This window comes from Heptranchias perlo, chromosome 22 (assembly GCF_035084215.1).
Source record: "Heptranchias perlo isolate sHepPer1 chromosome 22, sHepPer1.hap1, whole genome shotgun sequence".
NCBI classification, from domain to species: Eukaryota; Metazoa; Chordata; class Chondrichthyes; order Hexanchiformes; family Hexanchidae; genus Heptranchias; species Heptranchias perlo.
This window is the reverse complement of record NC_090346.1, coordinates 39,622,582-39,640,969: the sequence shown is the minus strand read 5'-3', so window position 1 is coordinate 39,640,969 and position 18,388 is coordinate 39,622,582. Positions and strand designations below refer to the sequence as shown.

At 43.6% G+C, this 18,388-nt stretch overlaps 1 protein-coding gene across 3 annotated transcripts in view; it reads right to left on the bottom strand.

Annotated features, from left to right (window-relative positions):
* Positions 1–1,356: 1,356 nt before the first annotated feature.
* Positions 1,357–18,388, bottom strand: part of LOC137340686 (tektin-3-like) — an 82,438-nt gene continuing 65,406 nt past the window's right edge. For all 3 annotated transcript variants that reach the window (XM_068003343.1, XM_068003346.1, XM_068003345.1), the window contains one exon: positions 1,357–1,781. In XM_068003343.1, the coding sequence (XP_067859444.1) occupies positions 1,472–1,781 (310 nt within the window). In that variant the 3' untranslated portion in view covers positions 1,357–1,471. The remainder of the gene's footprint in view (positions 1,782–18,388) is intronic.

Here is an 18,388-nt window from a genome sequence, read left to right as displayed (position 1 = left end):
CTTTGTGAATGATTCCTCAGAGGTTGGACAGCATGGCATAGATTGACTCAGCCCTCAAAGAGCCTCCACTTTGCTTCACACACTTGATGATCCAACTAAGATCAAGAACTCACCAAGAAAAGAATCACATAAGTGAATTTACATCCTATCAGACCATAGTGAAATGGATTAGTACATCAAACGTGTCTGGCCACTAGGGTGACCATTACTGTAGGTTTACTATAAAACAATTTGTTGGAAATTATGGGGAGATTACAGGTTCAGTATATTTTATGAATAGAGTAATAGTTTGATTGGAGCAAGTTACAAAGCTGAAGCACAATGGAGTAATTCTAAACCTGGAGATTTTGTTACCGCCAGCTGTTCATGATAGCTTTTTTTTTGCTCAAAAATGTTTATAGTTTTCCATTGTCGAAACGAGAATCATTGACTTTTACTATTCAGGTCTCACTTACAATGAGATATCATAAATTGATGTGAAGACAGTTTATTTATAATACCCATCCCTTCATAGGAATGACAGACGAGATGTGCTGGCCTAGATTTTCTGATCAATTTTGCCCAAAAAACAGGTCATCAGTTTGGTGAAACTGACCAGAAATCAGAGCAGAAAACCATCACGCCAGTTCTCCACCCATTTAACACCCCATGCAAGTTTCTATGGGCATTTCCTTCTGGATCCATCTGCAGTTTCACAGTGTTGATATTAAATTGATGCCAATGATGGCTCATTTGTGACCACCATCACAGGATTATGCAAGTCAGTGCTTGCTTCCCAAGCAGCGATTTTTCTCCCATGGTCACTGCTCGATTCTGACTATGGCACCGCAGGCAGGGGGACAAGAGACGTCAAGATGCGACTCCAGAGGAAGGATTTTTTAAAAATTATTTATTCTCGGGTTGTAGGTGTTGCTGGAAAGGCCACATTTATTGCCCATCCTTAGTCGCCTTGAGAAGTTGGTGGTGGGCCTTCTTGAACCACTGTAGTCCTTGTGCTGACGGTATTCCTAATGTGGTGTTGGGTACGGAATTCCAGGATTTTGACCCAGCGACAATGACGAGGTGGCGGTTTATGTCCATTTATGTTTTTTTTTAAAGCAAGTGGAAGGCGAATCAGTAACCCTGGACAGCTATTGTGTTGGTGTAAGAACTTAGGTCAAGAATAGCACTGGCACAAGTTTACAAATAGTGTGTCGGCACGAGAGGGGAAAAAAAAAATCAGGTGGGGGTGAGTCTTTAAGAGCTATAAAATCCTGACAAGGGGAATATTGAATAAAGTTCATGTAGTGAGGTGACAAGTCAGAAAAATGTCTAAGTGTAGTCTCCTAAATTAGGCAAACACACTGGATGAGAGCATTCTTGTTAAACCACCAATTTTCTTTATTTTATTTTGCCACAATAGTCAAGCCTTGCTTTCTGAAACAGACCAAAGCATGCACTTATCTGAAGCCTATGGGCTTCATTGTTTTAATTAATTTGTGTTTACTTTCTTTTTATTTTTGCAGCCACAATTGCAAGGCTTCTTTTCAGGGGGTGGGCGAGCACAATAATGGTTCATATTCAATTGAGTGCAACCAATTAAGCGTGGGGTGTTGGGAAGGGTCCTGCGCATCCCCATGCATTTCTCCTGATCAATGAAGAGGGAGTTGGCCTTCACAGCGATGTCGTACTCCAGGACAGACTTGGTTTGCACCAGCAGTTGCAGTGCATTTTGTGACTCCTGTAGACGTTGTTTCAAGGTCTGTATGGTTGCATCGATGGTGTATACTTCACAGACCAACCTGCACAGAAAAGAGAATAACTTTTTATACTGTGCACATACAGGACTATTTAAAGAATGAGTCTCACCATTTTGGGGGGAAAAAGGCCTAGGTTTCATCTTAATTTGGAAGATATAAAGGTAAATTCAGTGCTCACCCCCTCCCACAGGGGAACCATAAGAAAGACTTGCATTTATATTGTGCCTTTCACAACCTCAGGAAGTCCCGAAGCTCTTTACAACCAATGAAGTACTTTTGAAGTGTAGCCACTGTAGTAATGTAGGAAACGCAGGAGCCAATTTGCGCAAAGCAAGGTCCCACAAACAGCAGTGTGATTATAACCAGATAATCTCTTTTAGTGATGTTGGTTTTGAGATAAGTATTGGCCAGGACACTGGGAAGAACTCCATTGTTCTTTGAAATAGTGCCATGGGATCTTTTACATTCACCTGAGAGGGCAGATGGGGCCTCAGTTTAACGTCTCATCTGAAAGTCGGCACCTCCGACAGTGCAACACTGGAGTGACAGCCTAAATTTTTTAATCAAGTCTTTGGAGTGGGGCTTGAACCCACAACCTTCTGACTCAGAGGCATGAATGCTATCACCAAGCTATGCTTAAAAGTAGCATCTGTCAGAGACAGGGCTACAACACTATAGCCTGATTTCTCCGACCCAAGTTCACTTTGATTACAGCTCCTTACCAGGTGCACTGGAGCACAGAATTTGTCCTATTAGCCCCATTTTTCTCTTTCATGTGCACAAATCCAATTATATGTCTGTGTGAATGTACTATTCCCCTTTATGTATTAATGATTTGTTAAAGGGCCAGGGGCACCAATGGCAAGTATTTGGCAAAGCTTTCCAGTGCTAGCATGCACTCAATATGAATTATACTTCACAGGGCAATAGTATAATGTGTATCATTGATTTTGCTTCTATAAAAGAATAAATAGTTTATAATAAGACGTATATAAAAAACAACATATTGAAAAGTGATTCACTGTATAATCTCCTGCAGTGTGATCATTCCCAGCAGTGAATACAGTACTTCCAAAGTTGAATTTTTGTAGCAGCCTGTTTTTAGCTGTCCAGGAACTGAATGTGCCTGAAATTTCAAACGGTGGTGTTCTGAATTCTGAACAAGGGGCTGTTACTTGCCCGTGTGCTGATTCGCTGTAGGGAGCACACATCAAAGTAAATGGACTTCCCTCCGAGTATCTGTAAAACTATGAAGCCTTTACTTTCTTTAAGAAAATGTGTCCTTATGGGAACTGGAGTTGGTTATTATTTTGGTGATTGAGGCCACCAATTTCAATGCGCACAAATAGACCCTGAAATTCGGGCTGGGGTTCTCCTCGTCTCCTGCCATAACTTTGGTGGGAGACTGATGGAACCCCCAGAGAAATGTCATAAGTGAATGTTCGCTGTTTCTCAGGGGTTTCTGTTGGTCTCTTGCTGAGGTCATAGCGGGAGACCAGGAGAACCCCACTGTGGAATTTAGGGCCCATAGATTACATTTAAAACCAAGCTGGTGTGGATGATCTCAAGTGAAGTGAGGTCAAAAAACATTACTACAGTTACTTCCGAATGGAAAATATTCAGTTGGGAATATTCATCCATTGCAACAATCAGTGTCTTCGTCCATGGGTCAAATTGTTAGCATTTCACAAGAAAATCAATTGTTGTTTCACTGGGCTTGGAAGTTGTCAAATCAAATCAGTTAAAAAGCAGGACTGAGGCCTGATAGAACTAATCAACCAGTCCTTCCTTTCTCCCCCTTGTTGGTCGCGAACAAATTGAGGCAAAAAACTTCTTAAGGTGAACTACTGACTAAAATATGGTTGAAGGACACGTTAAAATAGTGGACGTTAGGCTAACGTGTTGAGTGTTTGGTCACTATTATTGTCAACAGTAATTTCTCGGCACGTATGCTTCTAAAGTTTTAAACAGAGAAAAAAGTTTGAAATGCACAGCGGGTTAATCAGCATTCTGAAAAGGTAAAAGACCCGTTCGTGTTTGGCTGTGACTCTTCATCAGAATTCATTCTTGGAAGTCTTATTTGGATGATATGGACGTACCTTTATTCCTTCTGAAATAAAAAAATTCTTTGTTGAAAATAGTTCAATTCTATTAATAATCTGTCTGTTTCTGGGCTGCCATATTGTCAAAGTCAGGGACAGACGTGATAGTGAGCCAATTTTATCTTGCAAATGTGGAATGCACTGCCGGTTCGGATTACTGAAGGTGCATAGAGGTTTCAGTCCATAAATCAACATGATACATTGCCAATGAAAGGAATTGGATCCTCTAGCGTTGTACTGCAATCCCTGTAACTACTTCTATTTCGTTTGTAAAATAGTATCTGTATCCTTCCAAGGATTCATTCTCTTTTGGCCTGAAAGGCAGAATTACAGTAGGCTCCGAAATTCTGCAAATGCGCAAAAGAAAGGCCACGAAATTCCTGGTATGGCCATGAAGGGCAGGTCTGGGGCACAGCAGAACTTCTGCCCGCCTCTTCCCTGTTACCCTGACCCCATTTTTGGTGTAACTGGAGTGCAGAACAAAAATATTTAAATTCCTGCATTTGTTTCTTCTGCTGGATTCATCAATGGAAGCAACTAATTTCATAGCCAAAACCAGCCCTTTTGAAATTTAAATTCTCTTCTCCCCCCCCCCGCAACGGCCCAACAATGCTATACACTAAGGACACAGAAGTGTCCCAACCACACCCCCTGGTCCCAGGAATTTTGGGGCTAAAGTGTCACAAGTCCACATTTTCAGGAGTAGGGGCAAGACCCTGGACTCTGCTATAAAATAAATTTCATGCCTTCAGCAGTCACAACCCCCCTTCAATCAATGACTTCTAAATTCACTGGTGTTGCAAACTGCTCCTTTGTGCACCTCTGGGTTTTTTTGGCCCAGCAATAAAAAGGGATTGAATATTGGGTATACCTGCAGCATAAGTGGTGACAAGTTTACGTTCTGATTAACTTTCGGTCTTGCTCCGTTTTTTCACATGAGGGCTGCTTCTGGGCTTTCAGCTTTTTAGGGAGATGTCAACTTATTTGAAGCTATTAATCAGCTTTGTCAGAAACAAGAGCCAGAAGATCTCCAGCCCCACTGATCCTCTGTGTTGGCTCTAAAAAATAAGCACCTACCGATTTGGAGATGCTGGAAGTTGCCGGCAGCCCTTTCTTAGATAATCCCAATCTTCGGGGACTGGACACAACCTCCAACGCCCACTTTTGGTGGGCACTGCAGTGTTTGGGCCTCTCCCAGAGTATTGTCAGGAGAGAAATCACTTGACAGTGGGCAGCACCTATAGACAACAACTCAATCTCAGAGGAATACCTATACCCAAAGGGTTACAGCCACGGAAATCAAAGTAACTGCATCTGAAGTGCCAGATTGCTTATCTACAAACCTGCAACGTGGTGATTGATGCTTTCTATTCAGTATATTTATGGTTTAATTCTGCAATACCCTCGTACTCCTTTTCTCTGGTTACATATTTCTGTGTATTTTGACTCATCTGTTTCCCCTGTTGTAGCAGTGTCAGCAGAGGAAGTATCCAATTTTTGGATTTTCAATTTGTGATGTTGGTAGTGTGGAGGGATCAGTATCACACATTGCTGTTTGAGCTTCAAAGCAAACACTCCCTTCTCCCATTTTTGTGCAAAGCTGAACAGCATCTGTTAATGTTAGCAAGGATAAAGATATTGAGCTATTGAGCCCTAACCAAAGCTACAATCCAGAATGTTGGATTATGCAACATTATGAGCTGATTGTTCATTGCAATCCTATCCATATAATGTGTAATCCATGTGTCACAACCATTTCTATATTGTCCTCCTATGTCATGGCCAATTTTAGTTCAGCCCCCTCTCTTCTCGCAGTCAATTCTAATCCAGACTGTCTGTGTTACAGCTAATTCTAGTCTAGCCATCCATAGCCAATTCTAGTTCAGTCCAATCATGTCACAGACAATTCTAGTCCCACCCCATCTATCAAATCCAATGTCTAGTCCAGACCTCATGGAATCATAGAAAGTTACAGCAAAGAAGGAGGCCATTTGGCCCATCGTGTCCGTGCCGGCTGAAGAAGAGCTATCCAGCTTAACCCCACTGGTAACAACCTTCCAGTCGCAAAAACACCCGTCAACCATTACCCTTTGTTTCCTGCCACTGAGCCAATTTTGGATCCAACTGGACACTTTCCCTTGGATCCCATGGGCTTTTACTTTTTTGACCAGTCTGCCATGTGGGAACTTGTCAAAAGCCTTGCTAAAATCCATGTACACTACATCAAATGCGTTATCCTCATCAATCCTCCTTGTTACCTCCTCAAAAAGTTCAATCAAGTTAGTCAGATACGACCTTCTCTTAACAAATCCATGCTGATTGTCCTTGATTAACCCATGCCTTTCTAAATGACGGTTTATCCTGTCCCTCAGAATTGATTCCACTAATTTGTCCACCACCGAGGTTAGACTGACTGGCCTATAATTACTCAGTCTATCTCATTCTCCCTTGTTAAACAATGGTACAACGTTAGCAGTCCTCCAATCCTGCGGCACCACATCTGTAGCCAGGGAGGATTGAAAAATGATGGTCAGAGCCTCTGCTATTTCCTCCCTTGCTTCTCTTAACAGCCTGGGATACATTTCATCTGGGCCTGATGATTTATCTACTTTCAAAGATGCTAAATCCTATAATACTTCCTCTCTCACTATGTTTATCCCATCCAATATTTCACACTCCTCCTCAACTACAATGTCTGCATCGTCCCCCCTTTTTTGCGAAGACAGGCGCAAAGTATTAATTTAGAACCGTACCCACATCTTTCGCCTCCACACAAAGGTTGCCTCTTTGGTTTCTAATAGGCCCTACTCTTTCCTTAGTTATTCTCTTGATCTTTAAGTATTTATAAACATCTTTGGGTTTTCCTTGATTTTACTTGCCAGTATTTTTCCATGCCCTCTCTTTGCTTTCCTAATTTCCTTTTTAATTTCACCCCTGCACTTTCTATACTCCTCTCTGCTTTCTGCCGTGTTGAGCTCTCGGTTTCTGACGTAAGCTTTCCCTTTTTGCTGTATCCATACCCTGTATGCTCCTAGTTATTCAGGGGGCTCGAGATTTGGCAGTCCCACCTCTTTCCTTTGTGGGGACATGTTTGTTCTGAACCCTCACAATCTCTCCCTTGAATGCCTCCCACTGCTCTGACACTAATTTACCTTCAAGTAGCTGTTTCCAGTCCACTTTTGCTAAATCACTTCTCAGCTTAGTAAAATTGGCCTTTCCCCAATTGAGAACTTTTACTCCTGTTCTATTTTTGTTCTTTTCCATAATGATGCTAAATCTAACTGAATTATGATCACTTTTTCTTTTTTTTTGTTTTTTGGGAGAGCATTTTGATGGTAGTGATCATGTTTCACAGGTAATTCTAATCCAGCCTTACAGCAATTGAATCATTTCAAAAGTTGACCAAAATGCAGCCAATCTGGATGCTGTGATTGAGGTTATCCAAGCTGTGGTCCACAGAATACTGAAAATCTCTGTTGCTTCTATATCCACATGCTGCCATTGGATCAAAACACTTGCCCAGAAGGTATTGCCAATAGTCTCCATACTTATTCGCTCCTCTTGTTGAGGTTAAGGTCTACAATGGCTGCAGCCTGCAAAAGATCTTTCCAATTCTACTTAGTCCACTGGCAGACCTACATTGACTGTGTCTGGGAAATGCTCAGTTAATGCAGATGCTATGGGTTGAATTGGTGCTGATGCTGGAGCTTCTTTTCTTGTGTTAGTGTTTGTAGTTTCAGTCGATGGCTGTGAGTGAACGGAAGTCTGAAGTTATAACATGTTTCCTTACAATGCTAATGTCTGTACCCTTTAATGCCATGTCATTCAGTTTTTCACATGACTACGGTCTACAGGCATGTTTTATGACTCCAATGGCTAGCACATGAGATGTGCAACTGGGCACTTTCCCTATAACAATGACTACACTTCAAAAGTACTTAATTGGCTGCAACGTCCTGGACATCCTGAGGCCATGAAAGGCGCTGTATAAATACAAATTCTTTCTTTATTTCACATAATATGGGATAGGTAAAAGGTGCACATTTGCCCTGCCAAAAATGAGAATGAAATTTAGAGTTCACGTGGGGGAAATTGAGACAATTTAGGAATATCTGCAAATACTTTATTGTCTGTTGCATCCTACACAATATAGCATCGCTGTATATTATTATTATTGACTTGTCATGGCTGGGATTGGTAAGTAGATTCAATAAAACTAAAATACAGGAGGGAGGGGTCCCACAATGTACATTGCCGGAGGCGATCACCTCACGACTAGAAAGTGAGTTAGAGGAAGGAAAATATTCATTTGTGGAGGGAGGGAACGGGGGGGTTGGGGGAGGACTCCAGCAGAGGCAGTGCAGGAAACTGGGAAAAATCCTCCCTCATAACAACAACTTGCATTTATATAGCCCCTTTTACATAGTAAAATGTCTCAAGATGCTTCACAGGAGCATTTCCAAACAAAATTTGACACCGAGCCACATAAAAAGGTAATAGGACAGGTGACCAAAAGCTTGGTCAAAGAAATCGGTTTTAATGAGCGTCTTAAAGGAGGAGAGGGAGAGGTAGAGAGGAGGAGAGGTTTAGGGAAGGAATTCCAGAACTTAGGGCCTAGGCAGCTGAAGCAAATTAAATTATTTCTGGTCAAACTTAGGTGAAGAAGACTGGACAGCAGTGATGGATTAAAGAAATGTCTTGTTTTAATTTGTTGTACACTTTTTTTAATAAATATGTCCGTATGGAATGTTGGTAGTCTTCTAACTTTTTATTGCTGGCAGGAAACAGACTGGGTAGATACCTAGACAGACTGGGTAGATACCTAGAATATGCTATGTTGTCACATGTGTTAATGTCATATCAAAGGAGCAAATGAGTCACTTCTGCCTTGGAAGACAAGTGTTAATTGCCAAGAACAGACAGTACAGTTGACAGACAATATTGATTACATGGCTGCAATAGGGAGACAGCGCTAATTGTTTGTCCAATTAAAAGCTCCTGCAAGCCAAGGCTTTCACAGTGTGGCCTTGTCCTGAAATGGGGCAGATGGTTGGAAACAGCTTTCTGGGAAATGAGACTAATGCATCATTTAAAACACCTTTTTTGCTATTTTTTTGTCTCAGTTTGAATGTCTAAACAGAGTGAATGTAATTGTTTTCCTGTATCTAGGCTCTTTAATAGATTCTGCTGTGCCAGACAGCTGACAAGCTGCTGGAAACATTCTGTAAACACCCAGTTTTACATAAAAATTTTGCATTTAGACGCTGGTCCAAGTGTCATAACGGAGAACTGCAAGCTCTTTGAGAATTTTAATTGGTTTGTAGCAGTTTCAGTGAGATAAGAAAGTTCTGTAATCTAGTAAAATCTTCTATGTTTGCTCTTCTGTCTAATTACATTTCCAGACATTGGAGAGAGTGTAGCAAGGGGCAACTAAGTTCATAGCTGCGATAGGCATCTGAGCTATGAGGAGGACATGGATAACTCTTAATTGGCAGCTAGCTGAACCATCCTTATATAGATAACAAAAATTGAAGGATATTAAGGTAGTAGAACAGCTGTGGACTGCAACACAAAAAGAATGTTGAAGTGAAGGAAATATTTATCTACATGATCACGTGTTCTGGTGTGTTGTAGGATCCAGGGTGGGTTCATGATGGTAGCTTAAACATCTTGTTCTGCGTCACTCTGTGCTTCCACAGCAAGCTAATTAGACAGCAGTGGCATGACTACAGCATCTTTGTCAACGCAAATAGAAGGTCACTGGAAGATATTGGCTGGCCTTCTTATTTAGACCTCCCAACTCATTCCATTGCCTCTGATGCTACAACAGAAACTGCCTGCTTATCCTCTGCAGTTGTTTGCAAGGAGAAGTATAATCTCCACCAGTTCTGGCCAATTTTCTCTTTAGGTAAGCCAACTGGTCCTTTTCCTTCCACATCAGGTCATTCCAAACCTCCACCCAGCACTTCACTGTAAGTAATTAAATTTTCATCAATGCCACATTAAATTCCGTGTGATGCACTCAATTTTGTTCACCGACTTATTTTGTGAAAGATTTTATCTTTTTTATTTAAGAACTTCTGTTTCAATAAGAGCTATAATTAAGAGTCATTAAAGTCGTTCCCCCAATGGCTCAGTTGGTAGGCACACTGCTTAGTGTGGAACAGAGCCATTTAGAGCAGGAAAATCCCAGGTTTGATTCCTGGCCTGTGCTGAGTTAGCTGTAGAGGGCACTAGAATTGCTTTCAGTGCCTCCTTGGCCAGGGAGGGAAAATTCATCCTGGGTCCTTGTTCTTATTCACTGTTCTGGGATCCATGCATATGTGTGTGTGTGTGTCAGGTGAGGACAGTATTGAGCATTGCCATGACAGTCAATTAGGTGTCCCCCATCATAGAGTAACCTACTGACACTAGGCTCACACTGCATGTGGAAACTTAGCACGAGTCAGCATCTTCAGCATAAAGGAGGGGGGAGAATTGGAAGAGGAAAAAATATAGAAATTTTTTGAAAAGAAGTCACTGGAACATTACATCTCCTTGTCCTCTCACTAACATTCCCACTACTGGCATTGTCAGACATTTTGATTCTATGCCAAGGTCTAAGCAAAGTTTGGCCTTTTTTTTATGCTGTGTGTCAAATTGGCTGAAATGCCTTCTTTATCTGAATCTATCTTGTGATATATTTACTGGCACAGGTTGAAAGAATAGAATTTTATCCAATAGGCCTTAATTTCAGAAGAGTCCCAGCATCACGTATATGACATTTTTTGTTTCCCGCACTAGCCCACCTTATGCCCTGACACTGCCAATTTAGTGCTAATTATGGAAAGTTCTACACTGAGGACTAGTTGTCACTAAGGACGGGATTGAGACAAGCCAATATTCATGCTTTTTATAAATTATTTGACTTTTTCCTGGACGACATATCATCCTCAGCCAAGAAGGAGGAGCTGGAGACCTGGTCCCCAGTCTTCACCAGTGCTGTTCTTTTGTTGGCCAGTAGGAAATGCTTGAGAGTTTTCTGGGGTAACAGTCTTTCTATGAAGGATATATTGAGATTTGGGAATGCGGGGACTGGGACATTGAGTGCTGATTTCTTCCACCCAATCTCCTTTGGATACTACCATTAATATTTTTCATTTGGGTTCTATGCCTGTTATTTACTCCCACAGATAATGAGCTTATTTCACATGCCGCTAATGAGGACCTGGGGGGTGGGGTCCCCCCACGATGGGTGAGAGAGGGTCGGGGAATGGGAATTAAATTGCTAAAAACGGGAAACCCGGCCCCAACCCGCCATGATCACGCCTACTCCCGGTTTAACCGTGGCGGGTTGGGGGACGACCGAGTTACCCGGTCTGGCAAAGTGGTTCCATAATTATAATATTTAAATGAGGCTGCGTTCCTCAGAATTTGGCAGCCATTTAAATTTAACGCTGGCTGGCCCAAGGCTCAGGAAACCCAGCAGTTGAAGGGAGCAGGAGATGCCAGATCCAGCAGCTAAGTGCTTTTAGAGCACAGCTTGTGGGCCTGGAGGAGCAGGAGTGCTTCCCCCCAGCCCTCCCAAGATCGCTCTGTGATCTCTCCCATGCGATCTCCTCCCCACCCAAGCAATGTCTCCTCCCCTCCCCCCAGGCAATGTCTCCACCCTTGCCCCCAACAATATCCAACCCCCAGCGATGTCTTCCCCCTCCCCCCCCCACCGTGATGTCTCCCCCAGGGGTGTCTCCCGCTCGTGATCTCTCCCTCCCTCCCCGCTGCCGTGCTCCAAGCAACCCCCCCCCACCCCGCCCAAAGAGCCCGATCTTCTCGATTGCCAGGGATTTGCTGCCTTCTTGCAGCGGCCAGCCTCTCAATCTGGCCGGCGGCTGGGCGGGAAATGGAGTAAAAAAATTCTAATGAGGTCCTGCCGTTGAATTTGGCAAGGCCTCTGCCTTCCTGGCTTTTCCAGGTTTCCCAGCCGCTGACATGCCCCACTCCCTCCCCGCCTTCCCGTAAATATCGGGGCCCTGACATTTGGATGGAAGTACTGTCTGGCATTAGTTCCGCCAATTGAGACCAGGCATAAATGGCATGGGTATTTTGGAATCATTTTTCCCATATGATTCTTGAGATAATCTTGTTTTTTTGGATCAGACCATGGAGGAAATGTTTCTGTTAGCAGCCAAGCAGCCCAATCACTGTTTCCAATATCAAAAAGAAACTGACTGTAAAGAAACCCTTCCCAAGAGTTGAGCAGAATAGGATGATTCTTAATGCGATGTATAAAGTAATATATAAACGTTCTTTCCACTTCAAGGTATACCAATGCAGCGAAATGGGAACCAAACAGCCCAGTGCCCTTTCCGGAACATAAAAGCATCACTGTATTTCTTGCTTTAAATGGTACAAAATAACAGAAGGCATTTGCTGGCACCTTAATGAGCAGAAAGTAAATCTCTGGGCAAACTGGTTATAAATTAAATTCCATTGATTTCTAGGGGGAATGAAAATTGTGTGGGTGTTACAACAGGCGGGTGATCTTGCTCTGCTGGATTACCGCCCATGCTGTGAAGATGAAAATTTATCCCCATAAGTGAGACAAGGCCATCTGGGCAAGGCGTCTTGTAACATGATTGAACAGTAAAGCACTCGATGTTTTCTTGTCAATCCAGGGGACAGTACGAACTATAATGTTGTAAAACACGCTATTCTTGATGTGTTTTACGGAAGTTTATGGGAAAGTTTAAGCAATTAAGGAAAAATACATTTAGCACATACAGAGAATTGGTTATTGAACTAGAAGATATTTGGAAAGCAAAAATGCAGTGGACTATAAAGATCTTTGTCATCTAATGTTAAGAGACATTTTGAAAATAGTTCCAGACTATTTAAGAATATGGTTTTGTGATCAGGAATGTAAAACTCCCAAGGAGCTAAGCAAATATGCCAGATCAAAGGCAAAATACTGCGGATGCTGGAAATCTGAAATAAAAACAGAAAATGCTGGAAATACTCAGCGCGATGCCACCAACAAACACATCTTCCTCTCCCCTTTCAGCATTCCAAAGGAACTGTTTCCTCCGCGACACCCTGGTCCACTCTTCCATCACCCTCAACACCCGCTCTCCTCCCCACAGCACCTTCCCGTGCGAGCGCAGGAGATGAAACACCTGCCCTTTCACCTCCTCCCTTCCCACCGTCCAAGGCCTCAAATACTCCTTCCAGGTGAAACAGCGATTTACTTGTACTTCTTTCAAGTTAATATACTGTAATCCCCGCTCACGTTGCGGTCTTCTCTACACTGGGGAGACCAAACGCAGATTGGGTGATCACTTCGCTAAACATCTCCTTTTAAGTCCGCAAGTGTGACCCCTGACCTGCCAGTCGCTTGCCATTTTAATTCTCCGTTCCACTCCCACTCTGATCTCTCTGTCCTCAGCCTCTTACACTGTTCCAATGAAACTCAATGGAAGCTCGAGGAACAGCACCTCATCTTTCGTTTGGGCACTTTACAAACTTCCGGCTTGAACACTGATTTCGATAACTTCAGTTCATAACCACGGCTCCCATTTTTTCAGACAGCAGGTGCTGGTAATGGTTCTGCTGTTGCCATTTACAGCTCCTCTAGACCCATCTTTTGTTTCTTTACTTGTCCCATTACCACCCCCTTTTGCCTTGCACCATCATCCCTTTTGTCATTTAATCACTCCTGCCCTCCACCCTATCATACCCCTTCCCTTTTGTTCTTTCCTTTCCTCCCCTCCCCCTCCTCTTCCCCCCTCCCTTTCCCTGGCTTCTTAAAAACTGTTAAACCTTCAACTTCTTCCAGTTCTGATGAAAGGTCATCGACCTGAAATATGAACTCTGTTTCTTTCTCCACGGATGCTGCCTCACCTGCTGAGTATTTCCAGCAGTCTCTGTTTTTAAATTGTTTTTATGTGTCTCGAGCAACAGTGAACCATAAACCGTGAAGAAGAAGAACAACAAGCAGCATTTATATAGCACCTTTAATATAGGAAAATGTCCCAAAGGCGTAATCAGAAATAAATGGATGTCAAGTCAAAGAAGGAAATACTAGAAGAGTTGGTCAAAACCTTGGTCAAAGAGTTTGGTTTTAAGGGAGACCTTAAAGAGAGGGAGGCAGATAGGTGGACAGGTTTATGGATGAAAATCCAGAGCATGGGACCTAGCCAGCTGAAGGCACAGACCCCAATGATGGGGTAAAGGGAGGGGAGATGCACGAGAGGTAAGAGTAAGAGAAATAGAGAGTTGTGTGGGGGGGGGGGTGGTGGTGGTTGTAATGCTAAAGAGGTTACAGCGATAGGGAGGGGCGAGGCCATGAAGGAATTTAAACACAAGGATGAGAATTTTAAATTTGAGATGTTGGGAGCCAACGTAAATCAGAATAGGACTTGGTGGTTGTGGACAGCAGTGTTTTGGATGAGCTGAAGTTTATGGAGGGTGGAAAATGGTGTATCTCAACTTCACAGTGGCATCTCTGATGCAGAACAACATAGAGAATCCAGGATTGAATGAAACTGTGGGTGTCTCGGGGCTTTTATAAGAATTCTTAGTCAATTAGACTACTGCTGATTTTTTTTTTATTCGTTCATGGGATGTGGGCATCGCTGGCGAGGCCGGCATTTATTGCCCATCCCTAATTGCCCTTGAGAAGGTGGTGGTGAGCTGCCTTCTTGAACCGCTGCAGTCCGTGTGGTGAAGGTTCTCCCACAGTGCTGTTAGGAAGGGAGTTCCAGGATTTTGACCCAGCAACGATGAAGGAACGGCGATATATTTCCAAGTTGGGATGGTGTGTGACTTGGAGGGGCATGTGCAGTGGTGTTGTTCCCATGTGCCTGCTGCTCTTGTCCTTCGAGGTGATACAGGTCGTGGTTTTGGGAGGTGCTGTCGAAGAAGTCTTGGTGAGTTGCTGCAGTGCATCCTGTGGATGGTACACAGTGCGCCAGTGGTGAAGGGAGTGAATGTTTAGGGTGGTGGATGGAGTGCCAATCAAGCGGGCTGCTTTGTCCTGGATGGTGTCGAGCTTCTTGAGTGTTGTTGGAGCTGCACTCATCCAGGCAAGTGGAGAGTATGCCATCACACTCCCGACTTGTGCCTTGTAGATGGTGGAAAGGCTTTGGGGAGTCAGGAGGTGAGTCACTCGCCGCAGAATACCCAGCCTCTGACCTGCTCTCGTAGCCACAGTATTTATATGGCTGCTCCAGTTAAGTTTCTGGTCAATGGTGACCCCCCAGGATGTTGATGGTGGGGGATTCAGTGATGGTAATGTCATTGAATGTCAAGGGGAGGTTGTTAGGCTCTCTTTTGTTGGTGATGTTCATTGCCTGGCATTTGTCTGGCGTGACTGTTACTTGCCATTTATCAGCCCAAGCCTGGATGTTGTCCAGGTCGTGCTGCATGCGGGCTCGGACTGCTTCATTATCTGAGGGGTTGCGAATGGAACTGAACACTGTGCAATCATCAGCGAACATCCCCATTTCTGACCTTATGATGGAAGGATGGTCATTGATGAAGCAGCTGAAGATGGTTGGGCCTAGGACACTGCCCTGAGGAACTCCTGCAGCAATGTCCTGGGGCTGAGATGATTGGCCTCCAACAACCACTACCATCTTCCTTTGTGCTAGCCGCTGGAGAGTTTTCCCCCTGATTCCCATTGACTTCAATTTTACTAGGGCTCCTTGGTGCCACACTTGGTCAAATGCTGCCTTGATGTCAAGGGCAGTCACTCTCACCTCACCTCTGGAATTCAGTTCTTTTGTCCATGTTTGGACCAAGGCTGTAATGAGGTCTGGAGCCGAGTGGTCCTGGTGGAACCCAAACTGCTGCTGATATCAATTTGAAGAGTATCTTTATTCAGTACATGCCAATCCATGTACATTTAGGGTTGTCTATGTTCCCATTATTCAATCAGTTAATGTTGGGTAAATTTTACAAATGCACCCTCCCATTAGGAGCAAAGATTATGGGCAGCGTACCTGCAATTTCCTGATATGCGCTCCTTTTGGGCAAAGCTTTGGATTGTAAAGTGCACATTTGTAAAGTTCACACACAAGACTGTGATCTGGTATCAAAATCTACTGCATACAACCAGCAGGTATAACACAAACAGGTGTTGGTCTGGGCAGCAGAAAAGATTTTAAGAGAAAAACTGAAACTGATGGCTGGGGGGCAAACTGCGATTATTATGAGATTAGTAAATGGAAGGGTTGTGCAGAGATTACTACAAAGTAGTTGTAAAAATCAATCAAACCTGGCTGGCAAAGTTTAACATCAGAACCGTAGACAGGAGAGTGTTGACAATTGAGCAGAAGTACATTTTTGATTCGCAATTTCTGTGCACGCTAAACGGAAGCAAACATTAAAAGAAGTAGGAATCCATCTGTAGCCCAGGGCCGTTCACAGTTCAGTAAATAGCTTTCGGTTTCTGGAAGCTATGTTGAAAGCGAACAGAAGCTAATATAGAGTCTGTGGCAATGAGTGAAGAGTAAGTAAGGTTTGGAAGACTGAACTATGCAAAGTTTCACTAGAATCTAAAGAGAATGGAGAATTAAATTCTGTTAATTTAAATAAATAATAGGCCACAATTTCTATCGTAGCTGAGGTGAGTTACAGCAGGCCTCTTCAGGTCCAATGGCAGTTTACCCTACATTACAATAGTAATGATGTGGAGATGCCGGTGATGGACTGGGGTTGACAATTGTAAACAATTTTACAACACCAAGTTATAGTCCAGCAATTTTATTTTAAATTCACAAGCTTTCGGAGGCTTCCTCCTTCGTCAGGTGAACGATGTGAAAATGTACAATAGTAATGGCTGTAAAGCGCTTTGGGACTTCCTGCGGTCACGAAAGGAGCTATATAAACCCAAGTCTTTCTTTCTTCTTTCTTATCCAGCCACATACCTTGCCCGCTCCAAATGCATTATACACAGTGGTTTCCAGTTCAGAAAGGGAAAAAAATGTACATATCATAGTATGGTACAGCATATGGAAGATCAATTTTCAGATGTCATCCTGTTAACATTCTTGTATTTCCACTCTGCATATTTGGCTGAGAAATTTTGGGTTTACTATGTAAGCTAGTATTTCAGCTGATCCTGTATCACCTGTTTGCACTTTGCCTCCACACCCAGAGATGTATGGGGGTGGGGCAATTTGATCTGGAGTACAGTGTATGCCGGTTTCCTTCTGGCACAAATTTGTTAGTCCAAACCAGGAGTGCAACAGTTACATTTTGGTGGGTCCTCTAGGTTCACAGAGAGCTAACAATAAAAGAGTCCAACTAAGAACCACAGGTATTTCACATCAGAAAGTCATACATGCATCTAATAGCACCATGGCAAATTATTTCCGCCCACCTCATTTGCTTATTACCAGCGAGCTGCAGGAGCCAGTCTCAGCCCCAGAAGCAGCTCACCGGTCCAAGGGGGCAGCAAGATCAGCCGGCTTGGATGCAGGCCGAGGCCCTTAGGAGAGTCCGGGAGGGGGACATGTGTTGCGGCCAGCAGCGGCCTTTAAGGACCGATGGTTTGGCTACTAAGCGCCTGAAGAAACTGACCACAGAATGCGCAATTGAATTTTGCAAAGTGGGCCTCAAATAAGCGTTAGGCTTCCTATTTACTTATGCAAATGGCCTGACAGCCTGTAACAGGTGCACGCCCTGGACGCCTATGGAAGTGCCTTTACCAATATGGCAGCTTCCGATGCGCACGTTGCCTGCCATATTGGACCCTTAGCTGCCCGTTTTACACCTGTATTCTAGGTCTACAAACTCAGTAAATGGGCACTCTAGTCTCAGCATTGAGGACTCTCAGATCAGATGCAGCATGTTAAAAAACAAAGTAAATTGTCTTCGACTCTGCCCCAACAATATACCTTCGTCGTAACCTCAGAAAAATACCCTCTATTATACCATAATTTTTCCATTTCCCACATCAGCCACCTTTGTATCAGCGTGAGATTACCAAACTAATGCCAAAATGTCAGTAATTTTCTGCTGTGGACCAATGCCCACTAGAGACTGAAACTAAGGATTGAATTGAGAATGTCCATACTCACTTCACAAGATTTAATCTCATCATTCCAGCCTGGATTCAAAGCCAGGACCAAGAAGTAAAAGGATAATGTGACACATTGCATGACACGGTAATTCATGAAGTAACAATTCATAAAATAGTTGTCATTTTTCCCCTTCTCTACTCTGCTCTCCCCATCCCTGATGCCAGCATCATCTCCTGCGAAGAGGGTGAAACAGGAAGCTGTTCTCAGACATCTGCCAGTGCTGCTGTCTCACTGGCCTCTAGGAGGAGTGCAAGTGCAGACTAGGTGACTTGCAAAGATAATGGGCTCGATATTGCCAGGGCTGCGGGTTTGTGGCGGGGGGGCTATTGGGCGCGTGGGTAACGCGCCCGGCGAAATCAGTCTGCCCCGCGCGCGATCGCAGCCTAATTGGATCCACTTACCTAGTCTTCCGGGTTCTCCACTGCTGATCTGCACGTCGGGCGGATTGCGCATGCGCAGTAAGGTCTGTCAGCTGGAGGAGCTC